The 26,556-nt window shown below is 40.7% G+C and overlaps 1 protein-coding gene across 1 annotated transcript in view; it reads left to right on the forward strand.

Annotated features, from left to right (window-relative positions):
- CAMSAP2 (calmodulin regulated spectrin associated protein family member 2) overlaps positions 1–26,556 on the forward strand; it is a 110,166-nt gene that overhangs the window by 57,196 nt on the left and 26,414 nt on the right. The window contains exons 4-6 of the mRNA XM_015422284.1: positions 1,164–1,247; positions 15,395–15,536; positions 19,091–19,230. Of these exons, the coding sequence (XP_015277770.1) occupies positions 1,164–1,247; positions 15,395–15,536; positions 19,091–19,230 (366 nt within the window). The remainder of the gene's footprint in view (positions 1–1,163; positions 1,248–15,394; positions 15,537–19,090; positions 19,231–26,556) is intronic.

Raw genomic sequence — 26,556 nt, forward strand, 5'->3', positions numbered from 1 at the left:
TTCCTCTCTCTCTTCCCCTCCACTTTCTTCCTTCCTTTCTCTCTCTCTCTCTCTTTCTCCTTCCTTCCTTCCTCTCTCTCTCTCTTTCTCTCTCCCCCCTTCCTACCTTCCTTCCTTCCTTCCTTCCTTTCTTCTTCCACCCACCCACCCTACCTTTCTAGGCGCTCGTTGTCTCCGTCCACAACGGCCTTTGCTCCCTAGTCACTGAAATAATGCAGAACAGTTTGATCAGGGCAAGCTGAAATTGCTGATGGCCCAGAGACATTATTTTGTTTACAAGCCTTTGGAATGATGACTGTCCTGTTCCCACATCTACAGAAACACACCTTGCGTATATAGTACTGAAAGGAATCTCATTTTGGCTCCTTGTGCTTTCCTTAGGCAACTGCTAAGTTCTCTAGCAGCCATTAGTGGTACCGCAACATCTTGTGGCTGTATTCAAGCAATGTTGTATGACCGCTGGTTTAACTATTGACAGTTAAAGCTAATTCTCTCATAGACTAATTTAAGTGATGGGTGGGACATGTACACAAACACACACATACACTTCATTTTCATTATCTAGTACCGTACTTGTACCAGTGGACAACGGTAAACAATATAAGCATATAGAAGTCAGTTGAAAACAATAAGTAGCTATATATATTCATTCCTGCCATCAAAGACCAATCTAATCAATAGATCTTAAAATGTTTCTGAAAGTTGCTCAGGTTTCCAAAGGTCTATAGCAGATGGATTTCCTTAGAGTGGGCAGCCTTCATGTCCCTTCATGTCCATTATCTTCCAGCAAAAATGTAAAAATGGTATTATAAAGATGATGCCTTTAGGTGGTCTATGGTATTGCATTGGGGTATAAAGGAGGAGGCCATGCTTGGCCCAGGCCGTTTAGGACTTTATAGAGTCCATTTATCTTCCAGAGTTCATAACTCTAAGGTACAGAAATCTAGATATAAAAACTTTAAAATGAATACACCCCAAATGGGTTGAGAGTTACCCTGTTGTATCCTATCTTATAAAATCTAATCATTGCTATATCGAAAGCATCCATGATGTATTGGGAGATAAAATTATGCTAATACGTCATATCATTCCTTAAGTATGTGTTGCTTTCACCTCAGCAAGAATATCAGATTCTTTTAATTGGATTTTGTTTGTTGTCTTAGGTGAATGAACATTTAAAAGACATCATGGAGCAAGAACAAAAACTAAAAGAGCATCACAGTGTTGAAACTCCAGGAGGTCAAAAGGTATGTGCAGGATAATCACTAGTTTGACAGAGGACATTGTATACAAATGCAGCTAAGGAATGCAATATGTTAGTCTTCATTGTAAAATTGTTGTGTAACACAGCCTTAACACTAGAATTTCATTTTATATATGACTTCTTCTCTGTGCCCAGACCCCTTCGTTGGTGGTAAGTATTGGGCTTTATCCTTGGAACATTTTGCTTTTGGTAAAAGGTAGCCAGAGACACTGTGGATTCTCACTCCATTGACAGCATGGATGTGTCCATATTTCCTTTTGCTTTATGTCTGGTAATGGTTTGACAGGGTATGCCTCCCTTCTGAGTGGAGTCTGTAATATGTTAGCAAAATAGAGAGCTGTGTTTTGTGATTCTGTCAGCATTAGATGGCTGCCAAAAATCTGGGCACTTGCTGAATTATAGACAAGATACGTTCTACTGAGAAGCTGTATGATTTCCTTAAACACACAGGCTTGTAGTGCATCAGACACTGTCAGTGTAGTTAGCCAGTTACAATCATGAGCTAAAAGTCAGTATGCATGGAGGAGGATAGATGCCGGCAGCAGCCGTGCACAACTACTGCTCCATCTGGAACTTGGTGCAGCCTTGAGTGTGTTTTCCAGCAACAGCTGCATGGGGGTGGGGGATGACTTGGCCCTACAGGTAGTTTTTATTTTAAAATAACTGCAGTCCATCATAGATTCTTTAGCTCTAGGACGTAAAATATCTTTTTGTTCCTGTTTGTTAATATGATAATATATTTCAAATCTCCATAAATCAAAAAGGAGTCTGACAGTGTGGAGGGGGACTTGTGGGAAGTGACAGCTGCATAAAAGTTAGTCTCAAAATTGCTGCTCACATTTCAGGTTCACCTGTTACCTAATCTGATTTAAATAATATATATTTAAACACGCCATAACAGAGACAGTTATACAGAAAAAAAGTGATTGCCTCTGGTATGACGTATTTAAATATATATTATTTAAATATACCCAGAAAAAAAGTGATACGAAGTAGTACCATCTTACTGTCTTGGGTGTGCCAAGGTATTTGTATTAATGGGCTTGTTGGCTCCAAGTGATTTACCTATAAACCACGATTCAGTCAACTGAAGTTACCTCTGCATCCAGGACATGTTTTTCATCTACTCTTATCTTGGAAAACAGATCTTTCCTTCTATTTCGGGCCCAAGTATATGTTCATTTTTTAAAAAAATGTCGCTACTCTGGATTTGATAAAATAGACTCTTGTTTCCTAGGATTTATCATAATAAAATTGTTAGCTTTTAAGGTATTATGGGAGTATATAGAAAATGTTGAGGAGAGGGTGGTCCACTTGAAAGATACTGTGTTACCAAATTTTTATTCATAGTATTTATCTGATTAATTTTCCTCTCTTATTTAGAACAGGTAAAAGAAGTGAACAGGGAGGTTGCCCCAAAATGGGTACTAAGGGAAGTTAGATATGAAACCAAGTGCCCGTTAACTGTCTCTTGAGTCCTTTAACTTCCTATCATTATCTAAGACAGTTATTGTTAATGTTTATATTGTTAATTATGACTCATATACAGAACTAAGTTAGGAGAATGTTTAGATTGATTTGAAAACTTGGCATCAGATAAATTATACATGTATTTGGAAGCTGCACCCCAAATGCGGGTATTTAAAGCTGTATATAGGACATCTATGCTTTGTATTTACTGCAGGAAACACTACTGTTCCACCAGCAGGTATACAGTAATCAGGTTTTCTATGTGAATTGTGGGGCTGCTCTCTGCCAGTAGAAATGCTGAAGCAATTTGTCCAGAATCTCCCAAACTATGTCTTCTCATTAACAGTAATCTGTATTATTCTCTTGGATATATTCATTTTTACTCTAGCATCCCATTTGTACCAGAAGTCTCTTCTCCAAATATTTTTGAAGCAATATCTTTTTATTAATCTGATCAGCAATTTTCAAATGTTCATTCTGCTGTTAGGATAAAAAAATCAGTCACTCGGGAGAAGGAAATGTTCTCTTCCCATCTTATGTCATTTATTTCTTGTAATTTATGGTTAATAACATACCTTGCGCTCTGTTTTCTCCTAAATTGTGCCTTTCACAGTTGTGATATTTCCTAAAATTGCTGACATACAAATATCATGGCAGCTCTTAGGATGACTTGGGTCTCCCTCTTTGCCCTATTCTCTCCACCCCCACTCCATACACAGCATTTGTTTTCTCTGTGTAAGGCAACCAAATTATTTGCATCACTGGAGACTGTAATTAACTGACTCAGAACTGGGTCAGATTAAGGAAGTCTAGTGTACTAAGTCACAACAGTTAAGAGATTCACATCTCTGTTCTGATGTGTGATGGGCAGACCAAATCATAACTACTAATCTTCACCTGGAGGGTTAGTTCTTCTCTTGTTCCCCCTGAGAAGTAATAGTTGTATTCTGCAGAGGCTGAAAGCAGATATTTCTCCATTAAAACATGTTAGGACAGTTCTACTTATGTACAACATCTTAAGCTGTGTCTGTGTTGTCAGTGTCCCCTGAAGGGATGTGTCTGCTAGCAGTATGTGCTGTTCATAATTATTGAATAATTGTCAGAAGTCAATACATGGGGGCCTTCTGTGTCATTTGTCAGACCATGCCCCTAATCTCAGTTGTTTCTTGAAGAAATTGTTGGGAGGGAAGACTTTAATGGCTCCTGCGTTTGGGAATTAACAGAGCACAATCCAGTGGCAGGAACTGCACCAGTGGCAGAAACTGCACCAGTTTTCTCTTTAGCCCGTGGGACTGCTTAACAAGGAAAATACCTAAGCATCTGGCTGAGCCTCCCAGGAAGATGCTGGAAATACCCTCTCCATTTTTTCAGTGTAGGTGGATTTCATCTAACTGACTCACTGGTGTATGTTGCTAGATCTTCCTTAGGAGTGCTGCTTCTCTTTGGAGTTCTCACATTTCATCTGGGGCCAGAGCATTAATCTCTAGACAGTTAAGTAGCAGTTTCAGCACATCAGACAAGCAAATGACCAAGGAGAAGATATATATTACTTGGATGGTACTACTTCTGTTCTTCCAGACTGAAGTATTTGGTGAAAACATCTTTATAAAATGCAGCCTCTTTCATATATCCTCCTTCATTACAATGGCATTGTATAGCCACTCCCATCATGAGCTGCAGGAATGAAAAAACAGACCAGTCAGGAAGTAATTACAGTATAGGAGTAAGACAGAGACAAAATTGCTGACCTGAGCATTAATGCAGAAGTCAAGTAGGATGGAATGGGAGCTTACGTGTGAATGCTGACTAATTTCAGAGGGTATGGGTTTGTCAGACTGTAGCCAGTTTTCTCCTATTATTGTCTTCATTTTTAAATCTGTAGCTCGTTACATGACTCTTTTCTCTTGATACATTTTATCACCAGTCAGCACATTGCTTCTATTAGCGTATGGAAATCTAATAAATCAAGGACCTGTTATTTCCACTGCTGGCTTCTTTATTTTCAGTTATCCATGCCAGGCTGGAATTCCCTGCTGTAACGTGGGTTTCTTTTGCATCTGCCTTAGTTGGAAATTTAGAACCCTGTACCGCAATGCACAATTTCATACTTCATTACTAGATCATTTTGAGATGCCATTTTACCCACAATGCAGGAATTTAGACTTCTCAATTTTTAAAGGATACAACACTTTAAAAGCAGAAAGAAATGAATATCACAGAATTAGGTGTATTTTACTTATGTTTACCATGAGGAGGTGGGTTCAAGATCCGAGCTGGCATTTGGGAGAAAAAGTATTCAGTAGTATTGAGTATTAATTCACTAATGCTTTATTATATTGGGCATTACTAGCATTACCTTAATTTCTGTTATGGAAATCAGATAGTCGGAAATGTGAGCTTTAATGTTCTGCATCCTGGCTTCTTTTAGTTTTTAGTAGCCATGGGTTCAATCCAGCAAGCTTTTTCATTCACCTCCCAGTTTTCCTCCTGACTAAAAATCCCAACCCACATGGCTTTTTGTCCATACAGTTCCCATGATCCCCAACATAAACTTTTTTGGGGTGGTCAAAGGGAACCCCTGCTTCCTTTTTCACTGGTTGGATCCAGCCCAACATTTTATTGTAAATTGAGAAATATTGCCATCCTGTGCATGATGTCATGGCATATCTGATATTATTTTAAAGTATAGTTAATTCTAAGCAAGCAAAATTTAAATGAGAAGTACTGTTCAGGGTAATTTTCTACCAGTATCCCAACATAAATTATCCCTTAATAGTGTCTTGTCTAGTGTAATCTTCGTCTAAATTGTACTCATTATGTGAATTCCTTCATGGCTAAGCCTGAGCTGAAAACTAAGAATGTCTTGGCTCCCATCTGGTCTCTGTTGAGCTCACCAAGTAGTCTGAGGCTGCCTTCTACAATGTGGGGATAATAATACTGGATCATGTTACAAGGTGGTTGTAAGGAGGACAGTAAGGTGTATATATATAAGGTATATAGGTAAAGTACTTTGTATACATTGTAAGTCCTCCATATTGAAGATCTGTTCATGCAGCCATTTAGGGTTGGTTCACAGCCTAGTAGCAAGTCAAATCCAACATCAGACAGTACATGTTCCCATCCAGATCAGTGCTAGGATATAAAAACACTCAAGTGCTTTTCCTACAACCCCCAAATAACAGGTTGCCAGACTATAGTAATCAAGTCGCATTTATCTGGAAATAGATACATCTGTGTACAGTGGTTAAACTTTTGGACTGGGTCCTGATAGATCCAGGTTCAAATCCTCACTTGCCATCAAAAGCACTGGGTGATGTTGGGCCAGTCACATTCTCTCATTCTGGCTCTTAGCCTAATCTATTTTACAGGGGCTGGTGTGAATATAAAATAGAGGAGGAGCAAGAATCATGTACCCTCTCCTGAGCTCCTGAAACAAAAAGCAGGATCATAGAATCATAGGGTTGGAAGGGATCTCCAGGGTCATCTAGTCCAACCCCCTGAACAATGCAAGAAATTCACAAATATCTCTCTCTCTCTCTCTCTCTCTCACACACACACACACACACACACACACACACACTGACCGCTGTTCCACACCCAGAAGATGACAAAAAACCTCCATGATCTCCAGCCAAACTGACCTGGAGAAAAATTGCTTTCTGAATGAAATAAAAATAAAAGTGAACTATATAAATGTCCTGCCCTGGAGGTCGCGGGACATGCTGACCGGGCACCGGGGACCATGACAGACCCCGCGAGACCCCCTTGGCGTGACTCACCAGACGAGGCGAAGGCCAACGGTCCGGGGAGGGAGTCGGAAGCGGGGGGGCCTCCCTCATTGGGCTGCATCAGCCAGGCCTGGAGTCAGGACCAGGGTCCACGAGGGAGCACCGCGGAAGAGGAGAGGGGCGGCGGCAGCTTCTCCAATGGGCCAGGAGCGGGCGTGAAGCAGCGGATACAGTCTCAGATCGGCACCGGTGGCGCAGCCCAGAGGCCGCCAGAGCCGCCGGTGGTGCATCAGCACTCGCCCTGGAGATGCCCCACCGGCATCCAGGCAGATAAAGGAAGGCGTAGCCCAAGTCGGAGGATGGATGGGCGGTCCTGGGAGCGGGGTGGGGAGATAAAAGGCAGGGTGGAGAAGGGGCCGGGGAGGAGGAGTGCGCTGTGGAACAGAGTGGGATGCTGGCAAACAGAGAGAAGAGAGACGGCAAAGAGAGAAGGAAGTCTGGAGCGTACTGGTAGAGGGACTCTCAGGGTGACGTTAACCCTGTCCCCTGCCTGTCTGAGGCCCCTCACTCCCTCTCCCTTTTTGGAACCTACCGCTCCAAGGGCCGCCTCCCCTACCAGAGTCAGGTCGTGAACCCTGATGCCACGGCCACTGGGGGCACCACACCAGAGTCCAAGGGTGAGCACGACAATAAATAAAATACTTAACTGCCTTATTACAGTTTGGGAGCCACACCTCTTGGGATCAAGCAAGTTTGCCCTCACTATGGAGACATTAAAATGCAGTTGGATTTACACTATTGTTAGGTTTTATAAGACAACCTCTTGGAGGAACTGACGGAGGGTAGTGAGCCTGGGCTGCACTCATCTCGCCCCTTGCCCCAGTGGGAGATGCCTAGTAAAGCCCCACTTCCTTAGCACTGTTCCTTCCACTTGCCTCTATATTGATGACAACTGGTTAGCAAGCTGATACTTGCAGGGGTGCAAGGAAGAAAGCAGATTTAGTCCTGGGTTTTGGCATCTAGTTACTGACTTTTAATTGTGATATTGTAAGTCCTCAATGAATTTAGTAATTTCTCAGTTTCACATTAGCTGAGTCTGGAAATAGTTCAGATATTAAGACCTGCTTATGTGTTTCATATTATAAAATACGTGCTTCCATTTAAAATTAGCAGCTCTACCTACATCCTCTTTTGTATGAACAAAGGTCTGATACAGGCAAGAAGACACTCTAGTATTTGTAATGTTATGGCTTTCAAATGGCTTTGTTTCAGTAATGTAAATCCTAGCATGAGGCTGCCTTTTCTTTATTTTGGGAGGATTTTTTGCATTTGTATGTGTGCGCGTGTGCCCATTCCTGGAAGTCATGGTAACCTCTGGCGACTCCGACTGGGGTATGGAGGACATTCAGAGAAGTGCCTTGATAGCCTGCTTCTGCCTGCCGGCCCTGGTATTCTTCGGAGGTCTCCCATCCAAATATTTGCCAGGGTTGGCCCTGCTTAGCTTCCAAGATCTGACGAGATTGGGCTTGCCTGGGCTATCCATGTCAGGGCGCATGGGGATGCCTTTTGAAAACTGAAGCTTCAGCAGGTTCGGAAAACAGTGGCCAGGGTATTTTTACAGGCACTGGCTGCAGTGAGCAAATCACTTCCATCTTCTGCCTATTACATAGTCTGCCATTGTACTTCCAGACCCAATAGAATGGCATTTGTTAACTTCTAACTGAATGGCTTGGGCCAAAGGTACCTGGTGGACTGCCTCTGCTCATATAGTCCAGCTTGTGACCTGATGTTAGCCATATGAGGGTTTTCTCGGCAGCCACGCATTATCTTTGGAACTCACTTCCTCTGGTATTGTGGATGGTTATTTTTTTAGAGGCCTTTTGGCATCATCTAAATTCACAGCAGAAGTAATATTCAAACCGAATGGATAAAATGTAGGAGAGGAGAACGATGTAAACCGCTTTGTGTCCCCACTGGCGGGAAAGGCAGGATATAAATGAAGTAAATAAATAAACTGAGGACATGCCGATTCATAACTTTTGTGCTATACCAGGTCTCAAAAGGTGCCCAGTACTTTTGTACTATGCACAAGACTTGAAGTGTGAAAAGTATGTCTCTCCAGGGTATGCATGTTCGTTCTTTATCCAAATTATAATGATGGGATGACCTCATTTGGGAGTTGGTCTCAAATTTGTTTTGATATCCTTGAGCAATCCCTTTGTAGAACTTGTAGTAAAGTTATGATGATATGAAGTTAAGCTGTAAACTTTAGATGGTAAACAGGGATTCTGAATGTAGTTGTGGTATAATGACTTTTATTAGGACTAACTAATGACCCTGCTCAGTTACTTACAAGAATTGACTTTGAACATTTGTTCTCTTTATAGAGCTGTCATGTCTTTGACATTTAATAAAAGCATAAATTCCGTATCTGGCTGTAGGGGGAGTGCATGTTCACTACTCAAAATGATGGGTAAAAGGTCTCACAGTGATTTATTTTCCATCAATGATGCCAGTTCAGTTCATTGCACAGAAAAAGTCAGAATCTGACATTTGTCCAAACCCCTTCTAATCCATGAATAAATTTCCATTGTCTTCTGCCAGATCCAATATGGAATTTTCAGCTGAATTTGTTTTTAACAGCAAAAAAAGAGTAGAAGGGAGAGAAAGAGAGAATCTTGCTACTTAAATGCAATGCATCGATCTTTTCCCACATACACAACCCCTGAAAAGCCGCCCTTCCCTTTCTGGCCAGCTTTTTTGGGGGGGTGGGGGGGAATGCATTTGTGGGGAACTGGTGACACACATTGCTCTCATAAACAGAATCTTTTGATGCATGTTCAGTGGTCTTAAAGCTCATTTTATTTGGAGCCTTTTTATCACAATTCATAGAGACCACATCCAAATGTCCTTGAAGTTTTCCTCTCAGAAGCTGCCTGTGTAGAATCTCCTGAACTGCACTTTTAAGTTTCCCATTTACGGAGTTTAAAGACCTTGTAAGCATATGGAGAAATGTTCTGAGAGGAAGAAACAGAGAAAATTTCAAACCCTGTAATGGGTACTGTATATGCATCCATTTGATTTGTGATGTTTGGTTTATAGAAAACCTAGCTGCTTGTTTTGAATGTAACTGTGTCTTGTTGCTCTCTTTTCTTACTACCACTGTATTATGCTAAATGTTTAACACAAACGCATTTCAAACCATTTCCAGAATGTATTTTGCATGTTTGTCATTACCACAGCAGTCCAGTGGAAAACTTATCACTTTTTAGAAAATATATTTATATTTTGAACTTTAGGTGTGTGTTTGTCTTGGAGGTTAACATTACACATTTCTAAATTGCTATGCAGATCTATATAGAATTACTACCACCTAATCATTATGGTTCTTATGTAGCCACGATTAAAGATGCTATATTAGTGATAAAACTAAATTGATTTATGTGACAATTATTCTGTTAAAATTTGAAGTACAACAAATAAATCATTCTTTTGGCAGATACCTTTTTATTACCTTTTGTGATGAAAAGCAAATTGGTATTGATCATCAGGTGCTATTAAATGTTGTCATGTTTGTATGAAACTGAGAATGTTAAGTGTGATTATGGAATTGTAGAGTTTTGTCAGAGTTTTCACTTTTCCTTTGCTCTTTGCTCTTTTCTTTTTTTCCTGCTGCTTCCTCTGAAGTCTCCTTCCAAATGGTTTTGGAAACTGGTTCCTGTAAGTTTGCCCAACTGCTTCCCTTTGATACACTACCTTAATTTTATGAACGGTGCTGTCCATGTCATGCTGGTCTCCTCATTCATTTCATCTGTATTTGCTGGGAGATTGTACAGTAGATTCTATCCAAAAGGGCAGCACAAGTTGAATTTCACAGTAACATGAGAACACTATGAAAAGCATTGTGATTAACTGAAAATGTGTGATGATAATGTTGTTTAAGTAATTGAATTTGTATTTATTTGTATGCGTATGTTTGCAGTGTAGTTGCCAACCTTTTTTACCCCAAAGTATCATATGTCCATAACAATGGGTTTGTTCGTAAAGGTCTGTTCAGTGCAAATAAAAGGCCCTTGTGCATAACTTGTTAAAATAATTGGCTCTTTAGAAACTGTTGTTTTTAGCTTACAGTGATGTTATCTTAAACTTTTTGTCCCATGGGCTAGCAGAAGTCAGAAATGATCCAATCTGTTCCATTCTTTTAAAAAATTACTGTTTATAATATCCTATGAACAATTTATCAGTTTAAATTCCTTTAAGAAATCTGTGTGTCTTTAGCACTGTGAAACAATGGTGCGTTAAATCCTGAAGTCACTGACCACTGGAATATAATATCCTATGAACAATTTATCAGTTTAAATTCCTTTAAGAAATCTGTGCGTCTTTAGCACTGTGAAACAATGGTGCGTTAAATCCTGAAGTCACTGACCATTGGAAAGTGTGCTGTCAGTCTTGCTTAAATATATTCATATGTATTCTAGGTAACTTTGCACTCCAGACACATAGTTGACATATGTTACTTAACTGCTAGGAAGTAGGTACATAGATGGGGTGAGGGTTCAGCAGCGTATATGCTAATGGCACACAACTACCCTTTTTACTAGTGACTTCTTTCATTAGTAGGAGAATACATATTTAGAGCACTGTGGAATTTATGCAGCATAGAACATGGGAGTGCTCCCCAAGTTAGGTTTCTGATCATGTTTTTAATTTTTAAAAAATCAAACTTCTGAGAAGATTATGTTGTTGGAAGCCTGAGAATATGTGCAGTCTGCAGGAGATCCTAATATTAATATGAGGTCCCAAGTGGGAAGGGAGCATGCTGAACCTTTTTGTTGCCCTATCTTCAGATTTTGTTGTTCCCTGCTGATATTTAGGTAGCGTTGACGGGCTTCTGTCCCAGCACTCTGTGCTTCAGAATGAATCTGATTACTCCTCAGCAGTATCTTTTCTTGTGGCAGCTGGTTGGCTCTCCGCATCGAGTGTCTATTGTAAACAAATAATAGACATGTGTACTATATGTTTGTTAGTCACAAATTCCTTTAGTGGGGGAGGGGTATCTGTTTGACTTTTGCTGATAGTTGAGTTGCAGCAAAAAATCAGGCATAAAATAAATGCCTTTAAAATTCAAGTTGAACCTATTAATACTGGCCATTTGCTTATTTTTAATCTTGTTCCCTGTTCAAAGATCAGGCAGCATGTAAGATAGCATGTTACTCTACTCCAAGACCACTGAAGTTAATGGCTTAGACTGGAGTAACTTTGTATAGGATTGTAATGTGGATCTTGCAGTATTTTTCATAAAGGCTTCTGAGCAAACATAGGGTAAGTCCAAGTTAGATCAGGGCCTTGGTGCAGGGAAAACAAATTAATCTTCCCCACTACTATTTCGTTGGTTGAAATGCCAATGCTGCTGCTGTCATCAGTGTTGGAGGAGAAAAGACTGGTACCTGCATTGTACCTTTGTTGGGTTCCCATTACAGCTAAAAACAGTTTCAGAGATGCGATTTCAGTTGGGGGAAATGGTGCCAGGGATATATAACTATGGCTGTAGTCCAGGTCTTCCCCTGTCTGTGTCCTAAAGCTGTGCCTCTTCTATATCATTGTTATTTGTTATCCTATTGTGAACCAAAACTGTTCCAACTAAATGAAGATCCATTGTTGTGGACAGAGTGGAGAGATGGCACAGCCAAGGGGGTTTTATCATCTTGCTAAAAAGGGGACACGTGATGGAGTGCTTGGATCTTTTATTTGGATTTATGCTCAACCTGTATCAAAACACTTTAGGTATGTTCAACAAGATTTATTTTGGCTGATATTTTATGACCATTTCTAACTCTAGCACTTCATGAGCAATCAAAAAAATCCACTCATCTTTTAGTTTAACTCAGGTTGTCAAAAGGTCAGCAAAGGTGGTCCACAAGCACATCTTGGACACTCCTCTTACAACATTGTGCTACCTCAGAAAAATACATGCAGTTGCAACTTTAAAAAAATTTTAAATTTAAAAAATTTGCAAAACTAACATTGGGGAGAGAGAACTAAACATGGGATTCCCCCATATGTGTAGCCGAGGTATATTGTAGGGTTGCCAAGTTCTTTTTCTTCTGCGGCGGGGGGCTCCCGGACGGTGTCTCAAGCGCGCAAGAAGCGCGTGCGCGCCACATGCACGTCAGCCGGAGGTGACGTGATGATGCCGGGCACGCTGGGGGCGGGGCCACAGCCATCTGAGGGGGAAACATAGAGTGCCCGGCGTCATCACGTCACCTCCGGCTGACATGCACGCTGGGGTGGGGTTTCCCCCAGGGCCCGATTCCGCGGCGGCGGAAATTGGGCCTCCAAAGCAGGGGGAAATCCGCCCCCCGGGGGGACTTGGCAGCCCTAGTATATTGCTGCCCAGCAGGACTGTGCCAAATGCCCTGATACTTGTTTGGATTAACTCTCACAATGCTTCACTAGAAATGGGACCCATGGTTTTGGACAGCCATTAATAATGGCTCCTTGCATGCCTTAACTTGGCACAGATGATATTTGTTAAGAGAAGTTTGGGAAGAGCTAGTATATAACAATAAATTCATCTTTCTTGGTGACACTGCACTCTCGATGCCTTATCTCCATTTCTGTTGGCTTACATATCTCATTTTGAAGTATGTAAGATTTGCTTGTCTAACGTGAACTTACCCTATGTTTGCTCAGAAGCCTTTATGAAAATTCCACTTGTCACATGGAATTTCCAATAAACGGAGAGTTTATAACCAGTGCTGGATGTTGTTGGAGGAATCTCTCCACATTATCAGGCTTTCATCTGACATGTGCTGCTATACATAACAGCTCTGGCATGGAGAGTCACCAGCTAGAAGCACCAAGGTCATCGATTAGTTACTGTGTGTATCAGCCTTTATTTACAATAGTATATCTAAACGCTAAGCATTTCCCATATAAGTGGGAATGTTAAACTTCTTTAATTATAGTTCATCTATACATAATGAATGGGGGGAAATAAAGTTGCAGAATAAATTCTAAATTTTAGGGTACTGAATACAAATGTTAGAAAATGGTAGCTCAACAGATCCCCCCATTATTATGAAAATAGGTGGTTTTAGTCTGGTAGAATAGAATTTGAGAGATCTACAATTTTGCAAATTTTGAGGGGAATCTTGTAAAACAAATTTCAGTGTAACACAATAAACAGGTGAAAGAACGAATAGTAGAGGGATGGAGTAGGAGGCCAGAAGGCCCTATGCTGCCAGGGACCAGCATATCTACGGGACCATCCCATATGTGTCCTGAAGAGCCTTGCGCTCTTCTGAGCAGCAGTGCTTGGTAGTCCCCAGCCCAAAGGGTCTGCCTTGCCTTGACAAGGGCCAGGGCCTTTACAGCCCCAGCCCCTTCCTGGTGGAACATGCTTCCGGCTGAGATCAGGGCCCTTCGGGATTTATTACAATTCCTCAGGGCTGCAAAATGGAGCTGTTCCACCAAGCTTTTGGATGAGGCGGCGGATGTCCATAGGACACTGGCCTTCCCTGCTCAATCTGCCTCAATGATGTGCCTATAGAAGAAGAAGAAGAGGAGATTGGATTTATACCGTGCCCTTCACTACCCAAAGGTGTCTCAGGGCGGCTTACAAACTCCTTTCCCTTCCCCTCCCCTCCCCACCCCACAACAGACACCCTGTGAGGTGGGTGGGGCTGAGAGAACTCTGACACAAACTGCTCTTTTTCAAGAACAGCTGTGCCAGAGCTTGTGACTGACCCAAGGTCATATCAGCAGGTGCAAGTGGAAGAGTGTGGAATCAAACCCGGTTCTCCCAGATTAGAGTCCGCACACTTAACCACTACACCAAACTGGCTCTCCAACTTGGTTCCAGAGAAATATGTTCTCCCTGGCATTGTCGCAGTATTACAGTTAAAAGATATTACTAAGCTGCCGCCAGGTATTAAGTGCTGAAATATTTATTTAAATGAATTGATTGATGTTTTTATGAATTTTTATTGTTTTATCATGTGTTTTAAGCTACCCTGAGCCCACTTGGGGGATAGGATGGGATACAAATCTAAATAAATAGATAAATAAATAAGAAGCATGGTTCCCCCTAAAATATGGATCTCCAAGAAGGGCTTCGTTTTTTAAAAAAATGGTGACACTGTCCCCAAAACTTGGAGAGAAAGCTCTGAAAATGAGAAGCACGATTGCTAGACATTAGACTTTCCATTTTCCCACTAAAGGCAGGATATCTACAGTTTTACCCTAAAAGTTCCAGTGATTCTTAGAGAGGTATGATGTCACTTTCAGGTTTTCCATATAAGTGACATAATGCTGTTGCCAGCCAACAGCCCCCCATGACCACCTTCCCTCCCCCCAGACTTCCTCATTAGTAATGGGTGATATTACAAGCTGTTCTTTCAGTCTGTTGTGATTTTATGGAAGTAGCTGTCAAAATTTATTATTCCACTTAGTGAAATAGTACTGAAAGGTTGGTATTTCCTTAACTCTGAATTTAGTAAAAAGTTGATTGCTAGTCCTGCTTCTCAAATGATGATAGAAACTAATGTTACTCTTTTTCCTTTTATAATTATTAAATGAGAGCAGATAAATAATCTGTTCATGCTAATCTGTTGTTGAATATTTATATTTTTGTTGCTGTCTTCAAAATACTATAGGAATGTTTATTTCAGAATAATTTAAGTACAGTATGCTTGTGACTGCTAAACACTGGCATAACTCTGAATGGAATTAGCCTTTCGGTATTCCTCTAAAATGAACATTTTGCTTAACATAAATGCTAAGACTACAGAAAAGCAAAATAATTATGTATGGTTTGGAAATAATTTTTGTGTGTGCAAATGGCTTATGGAATTTGCAGTATGAAACCTGCTTTCACATATGTTTATGGGCATAGGTCTATTTTATTTTTCTTCTTTTTGCATGATAGGCTCGTTATAGGAAGGAGCAAACTCTCCTTAAGCAGCTGCCCTGCATTCCATTGGTGGAAAATCTGCTGAAGGATGGCACAGATGGTTGTGCTTTAGCTGCCCTGATCCATTTTTACTGCCCGGATATAGTCAGATTGGAAGGTGAGATGGATACTTTTTTAGAATTTTTGCTGTAGCTAGTGTTGACAATACCGGCAGTGTATTAGAATGTAAGAAATAATGGTCTAGTTAGCGACACTAGAGTTGCTCTTCTTGATTGAGCCATGAAAAGAAAAAGAAACCAACTTGATTGAAGGTAATCTTGTAAAGAATTTACCCTGTTGATAGAGCCAATAATGAGTCGAGTCTATGAACACAAATTGCATGGTTTCAACTGTCTGGTAAATCAGTGAACCTAGTGCAGGATATGGAGTCCTGGGAACTTAAAAAGTAGTTTCTAATTACCCTTGTTATCAGAAAATTGAGACAATATAGACAATTTCTGCCAACTACTGGAGGAATTGGAGAGTAGCAAGGGAGGTACATAATCTTAAATTAGCCTGGTTTGCAATAATCTACCTGTACACACATGTGAGTGTGCTCTTGTTTTCCTTTGTTTAACAACAACAACAACAGAAAGAATATACAGCAAAAACTAGTGTCATGAATAAAACATATCTATTTATAAACATTATTAGTTGGATAGTTTAAAACCCATATTGTCCATTAATATTGAATACCCACTGGAATGTGGAGTGCCACAGGGAGCGATCCTCTCGCCAATGTTATTTAACATCTACATGCACCCCCTCACCTAGTTAGTCCGGAGCTATGTCTTGGGTATTCATCAATATGCTGATGACATCCAGCTCTATCTGTTAATGGATAGCCATCCATCTTCTGTCCCTGAAAATCTGGCTGAGGCTTTGGACGCTGTGGCTGGATGGTTGCAGTAGAGTCGATTGAAGTTAAATCCGTCAAAGACAGAGGTCCTGTGCCGGGGGGGGGGGGGGGCGGGAGGGATGTGGGGACCAGCCTCAGTCCCCACACTGAAAGGGGTGCCATTTCAACCTTTATTGGTATAAAAGATGCTGGTAAATTACAATCAAGAATAAATACAAAGGTCTGATCGATGATAAGAACAGAGACATAAAACAGTTGATTAAGGTAGTGACCAATGATCAAGTATGTATTTAAATCAATAAAACATCTGAACAGCGTCCAACAATTAAGATACAGTGATGTGTTTAGACTCAATTTTATAAGCTTCTACTAAAAATTTAGCAACACATGCAGTGATTTGATGGTTGACATCTTCTAAAAATAAATTAAAATATTTTCCTTAATGAAGACACTATGCTGGAGAGTAACACTGGATATCTCTATTTCCATGGAGGCTCAAGTTGCTGCAGTCGCCAGCTGCATTTTTCCATTTTAGGCAGATTAGGTTACTTTCAAGCCCGCCCTTGGCTCCAGGCGTAGAAGACCCTCCCATGGCCGTGACGATTCAAGACGGGGGGAGGTCTGACGGCTCTGGAAGCTGAGGCCTGTAAAGAAGAGGGGGAGCGTTGGGGCCTCAGATTCATAGGGGACGGAGTTTGACTTAAGTCCCTCTACCCCCGTTGATCGGCCCCAAGCTTCTCAGCGTCCTTCATGGACTCTTTCTCTCTCTGTCTGCGTCAGGTAGTTCTGAGCACGTCCTTCCTCCCCGGCCCCTTCGCTTCCCTCTCCTTTATACCCAGCTCCCTCTCCCAGCACAGTCTCCCGTCCCCGCCTCCCTATCATTCCTCCCAGCCCCAATAAATGTAGCATATATTGTTTTCCATTCAACTTCTTATGAGTTTGTTAATGTACAAACTCAAGTTCTATTATTGTTTCATGTTCAGTTCCATAGCTGTTTCAGTTTATTGTGTCCTTTCTTCCATTGTCTTAATTCTTAATATGATCTCTGCTGTGGCCCTTGAAGCTTGTAAAATAGCTCACCAGTAGCTTTCAAGGATTATTCATGCAATTCCTAAAATCGGTATTTTAACTTTGGTGGGGTTTTAGATCTTTTGACTACCAAAAACATGAATATTTGACAAGAGTAACTTATGTGAAGTACTTCTAACATGAATTCATCTTTTTCATTTTATCTGAATATGTGAGCACTTAAAACATCATTACAAAGAAGGCAGAGTAATTAAATCAGATAACTGTTAAACCAGATATACATTACTGACTGGGGAAATAATCAACATTCCTAAAGGCAGATGGGCTGATATAGCCAGTTTCAGAATACTCCAGGTGACCTTGGGGGTTCCTTAAAAACATATTGGGGAGGGGAGTTGATGAAAAGTTTTGTAATGGTGAACCAGTTTCCCTGGAAGCTTTATATAGGATTGCCAACTCTGGTTTGGGAAATTCTTTGAGATTTGGGGGCAGCACCTAGGGAGAGCAGAGTTTGGGGAGAGAATGGTATGATACTTCCTTCACTGAAGGGCAATCTGTTTCCCTTCCTCTTTTGGTTCCCATAAACAGTGCTACCACCTGGATCACACTGAATCAACATTCAGCTACATTTCCCATTTGGTACATAAGGCCAGCTAGTGTGAGCATTGCCCCTAAAGCCATTAATCTTAGGGTTCAAAAAGACCCTAGGATTTAGGGTGCAGAAGGACAATGTTTATAAAATAAATGAATAAAAAGAAACTTTACTTTAAGAAACGTACAAAGTTCAGAACATTCAATCACCTTTCTCAACCTCCAGCCCAATATTTTAAAAAATAAATCAGTAAGGGGGGGGGGGACCAATTTAAAATAGACAACAATAAAGATGTCCTTCTTAATCCTATCACTAATATCTTACTAGGGCAGCCCTGCCTAAAAAGATCTAAAATGAAAACTGCACTTCTGTATCACCCTCTCCCCAATATATATATCCCCCTCCCATAATATCCTCTTATCCATTCAAAACCACTCCCAACTCTCTCTCTCATTGGTTCTTCCTATCTCTCATCTTGTCATTTCGTCACTCTGCTTCATACCATACACTTTCCTCCTACCCAGCCATCATCCTTATGTTTTAAACCACCTCTCAAGAACTATATACACAATTACATTTTATGGCACTATCTGCCAGTTTTATATATATTACATCACAGAGGGAGCTCAGCAGAGACAGGATACCATAGAATCTGCCCTCCACATTTGCCATTTCCTCCAGGGGAACTTGTCTCTGTAGTGTAGTCTGGAGATCAATTATAATTCAGTAAGACCTCCAAGCCCTACCTGGAGATTGTTAAACTTAAATTCATAGCAGAGTAGGGATTTATGTAAAGGTGGACTGTACATCCCAATAGGGCTGGTCAGTGAACCATGGATGCACCCTGAAATGTGCTCTAGAATGCGCCACAGTTCACAGAGGTTCCTGAAAGGAGAGGTTGATGTGAAAGTATTCCCTGCAGGTAAAATGTTTAGAAATCCAGATTATTCAGAATCACTGTGTTCAGAAAACAAAATTCACTATAGTATGTTTTGAAATGGAGATAAATTGGTCCAGAATGCAGGGGGAGGGGGAGTCCTATAGGCAAAAAGTTCCCATTTGTTCGTGAAAAAGGCAGGGGCAGTGCTAATATGGATGGTTTCAAACCCCCACCCCCGGTTTTAAGAATAAATGTTGAATATGTAGGGGAAGACTCTGGTTTGTAAAATTGCCTAAATCTTCTCTTTTGTAGATATATGTTTGAAGGAGACCATGTCATTGGCTGACAGTTTGTATAATCTGCAATTGATACAGGAATTTTGTCAAGAGTATTTGAACCGATGTTGCCATTTTTCACTTGAGGATATGCTCTATGCTGCTTCTTCAGTAAAGGTAAAAAAGAAAGTTGTAATGTGTGTGAGTAATTCTCCATGGGAAGCCATGTGTACAATGTGCTCATGATGCTTGTAGTATGTTTTGTGATCCTGTGTGTGTTCAGGATGTAAATGGGTCTTTGGAGAGTATTTATTTGGAACATGTATATGCTGCCTTTCCAAAGACCTGATCTTACAAAGAAGCATACCCTAACCTTGCTTTTACTTCCTACCAGAATTCTTGGGAGCTTCTGGCTAATTTTAGGGTATGAGGTTTTTTAAAAAATCCTGTCCTAGAAGTTGATGTGTGTGTTTGGGAAACAGTTCATGTGTGTATATTTGTAGTTTACATCCCTGGGGGTTTGCTTCCTTGAACAAATAAATAGCTTCATTTCCCTGTTTGTTTTATACCCACTTTTCCAAAAAGTTGGAACAGACTAAATTTCTTAATTAAAAATTGGGTGCAGTCTTCACAGGAGGGCCCAAAAAAGGATAATGTGTGAGAGTAAAGTATACAGCCAGTTTTAAGTAACAATACATTCATTAATGTATTTAAGTTTAAGCCCTTCAACCTTTCTGTACACGTTGTAAGCTGGATCATTCTAAAAGGACTGGGATTTGCATCTTGATCTCTCCATGTTTGCTTGGAAATGTCCTTTTTTTATTTCAGTGGGAAGTATATCTGAAAAAAATTGCCTGGAGATTTGCCCTGAGAGATACTTGCTGTCAAAAATAGGGAGATTTGCTCCGTAGCCTAATCTAATTGATTCTTTTTCACTTATTTGTTTCCAGGCCGCCATGAGCCTGCTTTGCGGGGACGGCGGGGTATAAATCTGACAATAAATAAATAAATATCTTATGGCATGGTATTAATTCTTTCTGTTGTCACACACATATGCCTCAGCACATAGTTTGGGAATGACTGGTATATAAAATCAAAATATCAGATCTTCTCCATTGAATCCCATATCATTGTCCTACACACTTCAACTAGTTCTGTACCTGTGAGATGAACAGTCTCTTCATATATGTCTCTGCATGATAAATACGGTCTTCTGGTGGCCACCTTCTAGTTGTTCCCCCTCTAAAGGTGAATTGCTTAGTTTCTGGTTGCCAACTTCTGGTTGTTTTTACACTAAAGGTGGACTGTTTGGCATCTGTTAAACAGCATTCCTTTTCTGTAGTGGCTCCCACTTTGTGGAAAGGGCTCCTTGAGAAGGTGAGGGAAGCACGGTCTTCAGAAGTTTTTAGGAAGCACTTGGGTTTTAAGCTTAAAGCATGTTCTTGGGGAGTGGGTCAAATGGGGTTTTATTGTATTTTGTATGTTTTCATTTTTAATTTAATTTTGTTGTTTAATTTAATTTAATTGTAATTGTAAGCTGCCATGAGCCACAAAGGGAAGGTGGAGTATAAATACTTTAATAAATAGAAATAAATTGCAGTCCTGGCCAAAAGATGCCAGGAGTTTGTACCTTAGAAAATTTGGCATGGCAGTAGGGCTGCCAAGTGGGGGCGGGTGGCGGGTAAACCTCCGCTTCGGAGGCCCGATTCCCCCCGCCGCCGAATCGGGCCCTGGGGGGGACTCCGCCCCGGCGTGCGCATCACCTGGAAGTGACGCAGGCACGCTGGGGGCGGGGCCACAGCCATACAAGGGAAAACCCTATGGTTTTCCCTTGTATGGCTGTGGCCCCGCCCCCAGCGTGCCTACGTCACTTCCGGGTGACGCGCGCATGCACACCCGACACCGGCCGGGAGCCCCCCACTCCCGGCGAAGAATCACTTGGCAACCCTACATGGCAGTGAGAGAGGGTATGTGTTGTATGCAGAAAGCTGTAGGTTCAGTTCCTCGTATCACCTGTTGATGGCTCCTGCGTAGGAGAGTGGAAAGAAACCACTGCCTGAGTTCTAAAAAAGTTGCTGCTAGCTGGTACTAGGCAGTACTGGGCTGATGGGCCGGGGTCTGACTTAGTATATTGCTTTTATTTATTCAGTTATCTTATTTACACAGTGTTTATTTTAAAGTTTTGTCTCAAGGTCGTTTTCAAAAAATCAAAGAAAACTTCCATCATGATAACGTGCTGCAAATGCTTAAATAAAAATATACTGGAAGTTATGGCAGTAACAGTAATCTTTAAAATGTGTTCTTTGAAGTGTATATGCAGCCAACTGTGAAAAGCTGTGTAGGTCAGTACCAGCACTCGGAAGCATTCTCAGTGACAAGTAGCACAGTTGCTTGAATATATTGAATTTTAGTATAGTGGTCGCATTCTAGCAAGTTGGAGACCCTACTCTGGAATACCAAGAAACCAAGAGACTGGGATATTGCATTGCTCCTGTATTTTTTAGACACTACTTCAAAATGGTCATGTCCCTACTAAATTATTCACTAATGGAAAGAAGGGAAGCAATTTCTGTTGTTCCTTTCCTACCGAATCTTTTATATGCCCCTCGTGCTGTTCCTGTTCCCCCAGCAGCATTTTGGGGGAATCGGTGGGCTGCAGTGGAACTGAGTTCTGTTCTGCTGATGGAAGTACCTTTGGTTTGTGGAAAAATTACTCTGGTTCCAACCCTCCATATGTATAAACTCTGTGTCTCTATGGGCAAAACATTTGAAGGACTTTGAAGGAGACAGTAATTTTCCTTCTGCTTGTAATTGCTTCAGCAGTGCTGTCTCTAGCTGCTTTGGGGGGCCTACCTTTTATACAATTCATTTGAAAAAGGATACTGAATCAGACAGCTGAATCATGAAATTATAATAGGCATATAAAATTCCAGCTCCAGCTGCATTGAAGTATCACTTCCTTCTGATGTTCATATTGGAGTCCTAATTTAAAATACTTCTCCCTACATTTATATTTTAATTTGATATTTTTATGGTAAAAATCTGTATATGTTTCTAATTTGCAATAGATAAAGAAATTGCGGTTAACATGTAGAAATCAAGACTTTTTGTGCTCTGGCCTACAAACCAAATCCTGATTTGAGGTGAAATCATTTCAGGATGAATACTTGCCACAGGTGAGCAGAGCATCTTCCTTAGATGATCATCCTTCCAGAGATGAACAACTCTGTTATGGCAGGATGACCACTAATTTCCAAGAACCTTATGTGAGCATTCCAACAAATGGTTATTTTAATGCTGCCGATATGGACTTCTAGAACAGTTGAATACATTGATGTGTACATGAGGAGAGGTGTCAAGACCAGTAGCTATAGGAAATCTTTCATTCATTTTATATTTTCTTCCATTATATTTTCCTCTCTTCTGTGTCTGAAACATGTCTGCCACTACATGAATGTTATGGCTCAGCTCACTGTGATATATAAAATTATAGTAGTGTGTGTTTGTATTGTTGTGTATATAAAACAAAATTAAATGACAATTACATAATAAACAAAAATAATAAAAATTAAATAAATAAAGCAATTATAAATAATAATTATTACATAATTAATAAAAACAATTAAAATGAAATGAATGTTAAATTCTCAGAGATCTAACATGGTTAATCTTTCCATAGTCTAATTAATAGCGTATGAGTTAAATTTTGCAAGGTAAGATTGGGTCCTAATCTCTGCTCATCAAGATGATGCTTGCGTATTCACATATGTTTGCTGTACAATTTCCTTCCAGTGTACCATTAGCAACCAATCCAAACTTTAACATTTGAATCCAACTCAGGTGTTTAAATTTGACTCTCCTGATAGTGAGAAGGGAGTAAGCTGGTTGCTATGAATGGTGCAACAGCTGTTTGTTACAGTGGAAAAGCTTGAAAGTGTCTGGGGAAGCAGCCAACATAGCTGAATTCCTATTCCTGCTACAAGTTGAGAAAGCTTTGAGCCCTGCTTGGAGATGCATCTTCTGCTTTTTAACCTTTTTGCCATTTTTATGTGTTTTCTGCTTTCTCCTATTTTAAAATGCCGTGTCAATTTCTGATTTGCCTTTTATAGAAAATCTTTTAGGTTTTAGAATATCAAACTGTGCCCTTGCTGTGTCATGATATGGTTATACTTAACAGATGGTTTCCCATTTAATATTAACCCTTTTATCAACACTGAACTGGCCTAAAAGCCAGTGTGTGTCAATCTTAGACAGTTCAATTTAAAAGCTGAGGTAAATGGCAGCTGATCGTTTTTTACAGGTTTTGGACTCCTGGTAACATATAGGAGCTTGCCTGTGTCCTGGAATCTGTTGTCTTTTTAAAGCATTCTTCTTGGCCTCAAAGGTTGTCCCTCTTTCATTCATTTATGTATTACTTCATCTTCTAGCCTGCCTTTCTTGTAAAGGTTTGAGGGGTGAATGGAAGTGATGGAGAAAATAGAACTTAGCATGGCATTTGACTTTTAATTACGAGTAGCACATTGACAAATTCAAAGGAATTATTTTAAAGCAAGATTTTATTTTATTTTCTCTGAGGTATAATGCAAATGTAAGTTTGGCTTCATGGAAGTCATGGTTTGCAAGAGGAAGTCAGCCTTGGAAATGTGCAGTCCCTCCTTCTCCCCTTTCCAGCATAAGCTCCACTCTCTTCTCTTTACTGTTTGCCAGTGTAAAACACAGTTAGTGCTAACAGGGGCCAGAGCCCAGGAGAGGGGAATGGGCTAGGAGAGATAAAATTGAGATGCCTCTGAAGTGGGGTTGCCAGATCCTGGTTGGGAATCTCCTGGAGATTTGGAGATGGCATTTGGAAAGGACAAGGGACCCCTCTGGGGTACAATGCCATAGAGTCTACCCTCAAAAACATCAATTTTCTCTAGGGGAACCATTCTCTGTAGTCTGGAGAGGAGCTGGAATTCCCCCCAGGTCCCACCTGGAGGCTGGCATCCCTACTCTGAACACAGGCTGCAAGTCATGTGATCTGTTTTCATATAATGGTTGGTGTGAGGGGTGGAACCTCAGGAAATGTTTGATTAAGGGTATGTGGTGGCCTACCGCAACAACACTGAACCGTGTTTGAAATAGGGTTGTAAATCTTGCTCAAGAGGTGAATGTTGTTTAATGTTAGCTGTGATTAGTGTTGATGCAGTTAACTATGGTTAACACACACAAAAAGGAGAGATGGGTAGTTCACTGTTGATGAGAAAGGAGTGTGTGTGTGTTCCTGAAGCTAATTTCTGATCTGCAGATTGTGTTCTGAAGACAGCATGAGTACCTGTGTTGCTGTGTAGCCCTTTTTTCAGACAATGGAGCATTAAGATGAGCCATCACTGGTTGTTAAAGCACATGGATAAATGGATATGCATACGTTTAGTTCCTGGCATATCCACAGCAGATAGGAATGCAGTAGATTGTTCTGTCTAACTCTGTATTAAGATCTGATAGTATAAGAAATCTTTCTGTAGCTTTAGTTATCCTTTTATTGGTCCAGTAATGTGCTCTTTGAGAGAAACATGATTAGGAAGTGCCTTTTTCTTTAAAAAAAAATAGTTGTGTGGTGGGGTGGAAAAACCAATCTTCAAGAGAGTATAATTTTCACAGTGATCATATCCACTTGATGTAGGATGTAACCAGATTTCTAGATAACTGGGTCACCTTAACACTTCTATGTTCCTTCTGTTGCAATATTTCTTGTGCAATTAGAGGCCAAACACTATGTTTTTTCTGCTCATGATCACTATAATCCAAAGAGTAGTGCAGATGTGTATGTCATAGGATACTTTTCTTTAAAAATTACTCCTGCTCTCCTCTACCCCAAACTCTGCATCACAGATGTCCTGCTGAGTTTCCCTAAGTTGCCCATTTGTATTTTGTCATAGTGAGCACGGTTGATTCTGTTCAGAAGAGAACGTTCAAAGCTCTGCTATGCACATGTCCTTGTGCATGCACAAATGATTCACTGGGCCACAGACAGAAGTGTTACAGGTTTGCTGTTTCGTCTTCTGACCCTCAGACCTTCTTATGCAATTTAATCTAAACTAGTGCTCCAGCAGGAAAGACTGAAGTCCAACAGGAAGGACTGACAAATTTGCATTGAGGTCTGCTGCTTAAAAATAGTCTATAACATTAAGATTATGCAGACATTTACACAGTAAAGTTGCAGTGAGTTCTTCAAGGAATATTTTGAATGAAAAGGTTAGCTCCAACAATTCTTCTGTGCAAGCGAGTCCTCTTCCTTTGAAGGGAGTAATTGAACTTAATTTGTTGTATTTTGGGAAAGTCTGTGTTTATTTTTGGTTTGTTTATGAAGGTCTTCAAGTATGTTTGACCTTTCCTTAATATTTAAATATTGAATTCTGAGAGAAGATTTAGAATGTTGTAAGGGTAGTGGATGTTTAATTTTGAGGAAATTCTGCTTTTTATCATTACTTCTCATGACAAATGTTTCTTTAAAGGCTATTTTAAAAATCTTTTGCCTTTGAGTCATAACAGTACTTAACCTTTAGCTAAATCTGTTGATTTAGAGAACTCCCAGTCTCTCTGGGCCAGCTGACACTTTGCCACTGTTTTCTAGAATCAGAATTTCATAAATCTTTCAGTAATAAAACAATAATGATCATTTCAACCTGCAGAAAATAAGCTTTAGCTTTATTGGTTCAGATTCTTGCTAGTTCCTTAAATTGTACACATACACAATAACAAAATTGAACAGATATGAGTGAATATGAAACAGCAGACTGGTGATTATTTTACGCAGCTTCTGGCATGGATGTTAGGATATAGACAAGCAGCAGAGTCATGAGGATTGCAGGGAGCATCTTATTTCCCTTTCCCCATTATTTCCTCTTTCTAGTCCCGAAAATCCATCAAAGCTGCTCACCTTTTCTTGCTTCCTTCCCACCCACCAACCTGTCTTTACCTATCTCTCCCCCCCCCCTCCCCAGTCTTCAGCTTTCCCTTCTTCTGTCCCTGGAAGCCTGTACATGGGGAAAACTGTGGCTGCATTGTGTATCATTGGCTGCCAGGCTGGGCTAGGGATCCCCTGGAATTACAGCTCATTTCCAGACTATAGAGATCAGTTCCCCTGGAAAAAATCGATGCTTTGGAGGGGGAACTTTGTGGCATTGTGCCCCACTGTCCATCCCCAAATTTCCAGGAGTTTCCCAACTTGGATCTGGCAACCCTAGCCCACTTCCCCCACTGGTGGCCAGGTGGGACTTGGCTCCCCTAGGCTGTGCCTAGCTGCATGGTGGAAAACCTGCAAGGACTTGTGGAGAGGCACCTTACTTTCTCTTGTAATTGCTTCCCACAGTGCTTCCTTTTTCTGTCCTCCTGGCAGCCCCCATATCCTCCCCTTTCCCTGCTTCCTACTCACCTTTCCACCCACTAACTTACCTACCTTTTATCTCTCCTCCAGCTTCTGCTATAATTACTACTTCAGCTTCAGCTATATTTACTACTTATTTA

The sequence above is a fragment of the Gekko japonicus genome, unplaced genomic scaffold (genome assembly GCF_001447785.1).
Source record: "Gekko japonicus isolate JY-2015 unplaced genomic scaffold, Gekko_japonicus_V1.1 scaffold584, whole genome shotgun sequence".
NCBI classification, from domain to species: Eukaryota; Metazoa; Chordata; class Lepidosauria; order Squamata; family Gekkonidae; genus Gekko; species Gekko japonicus.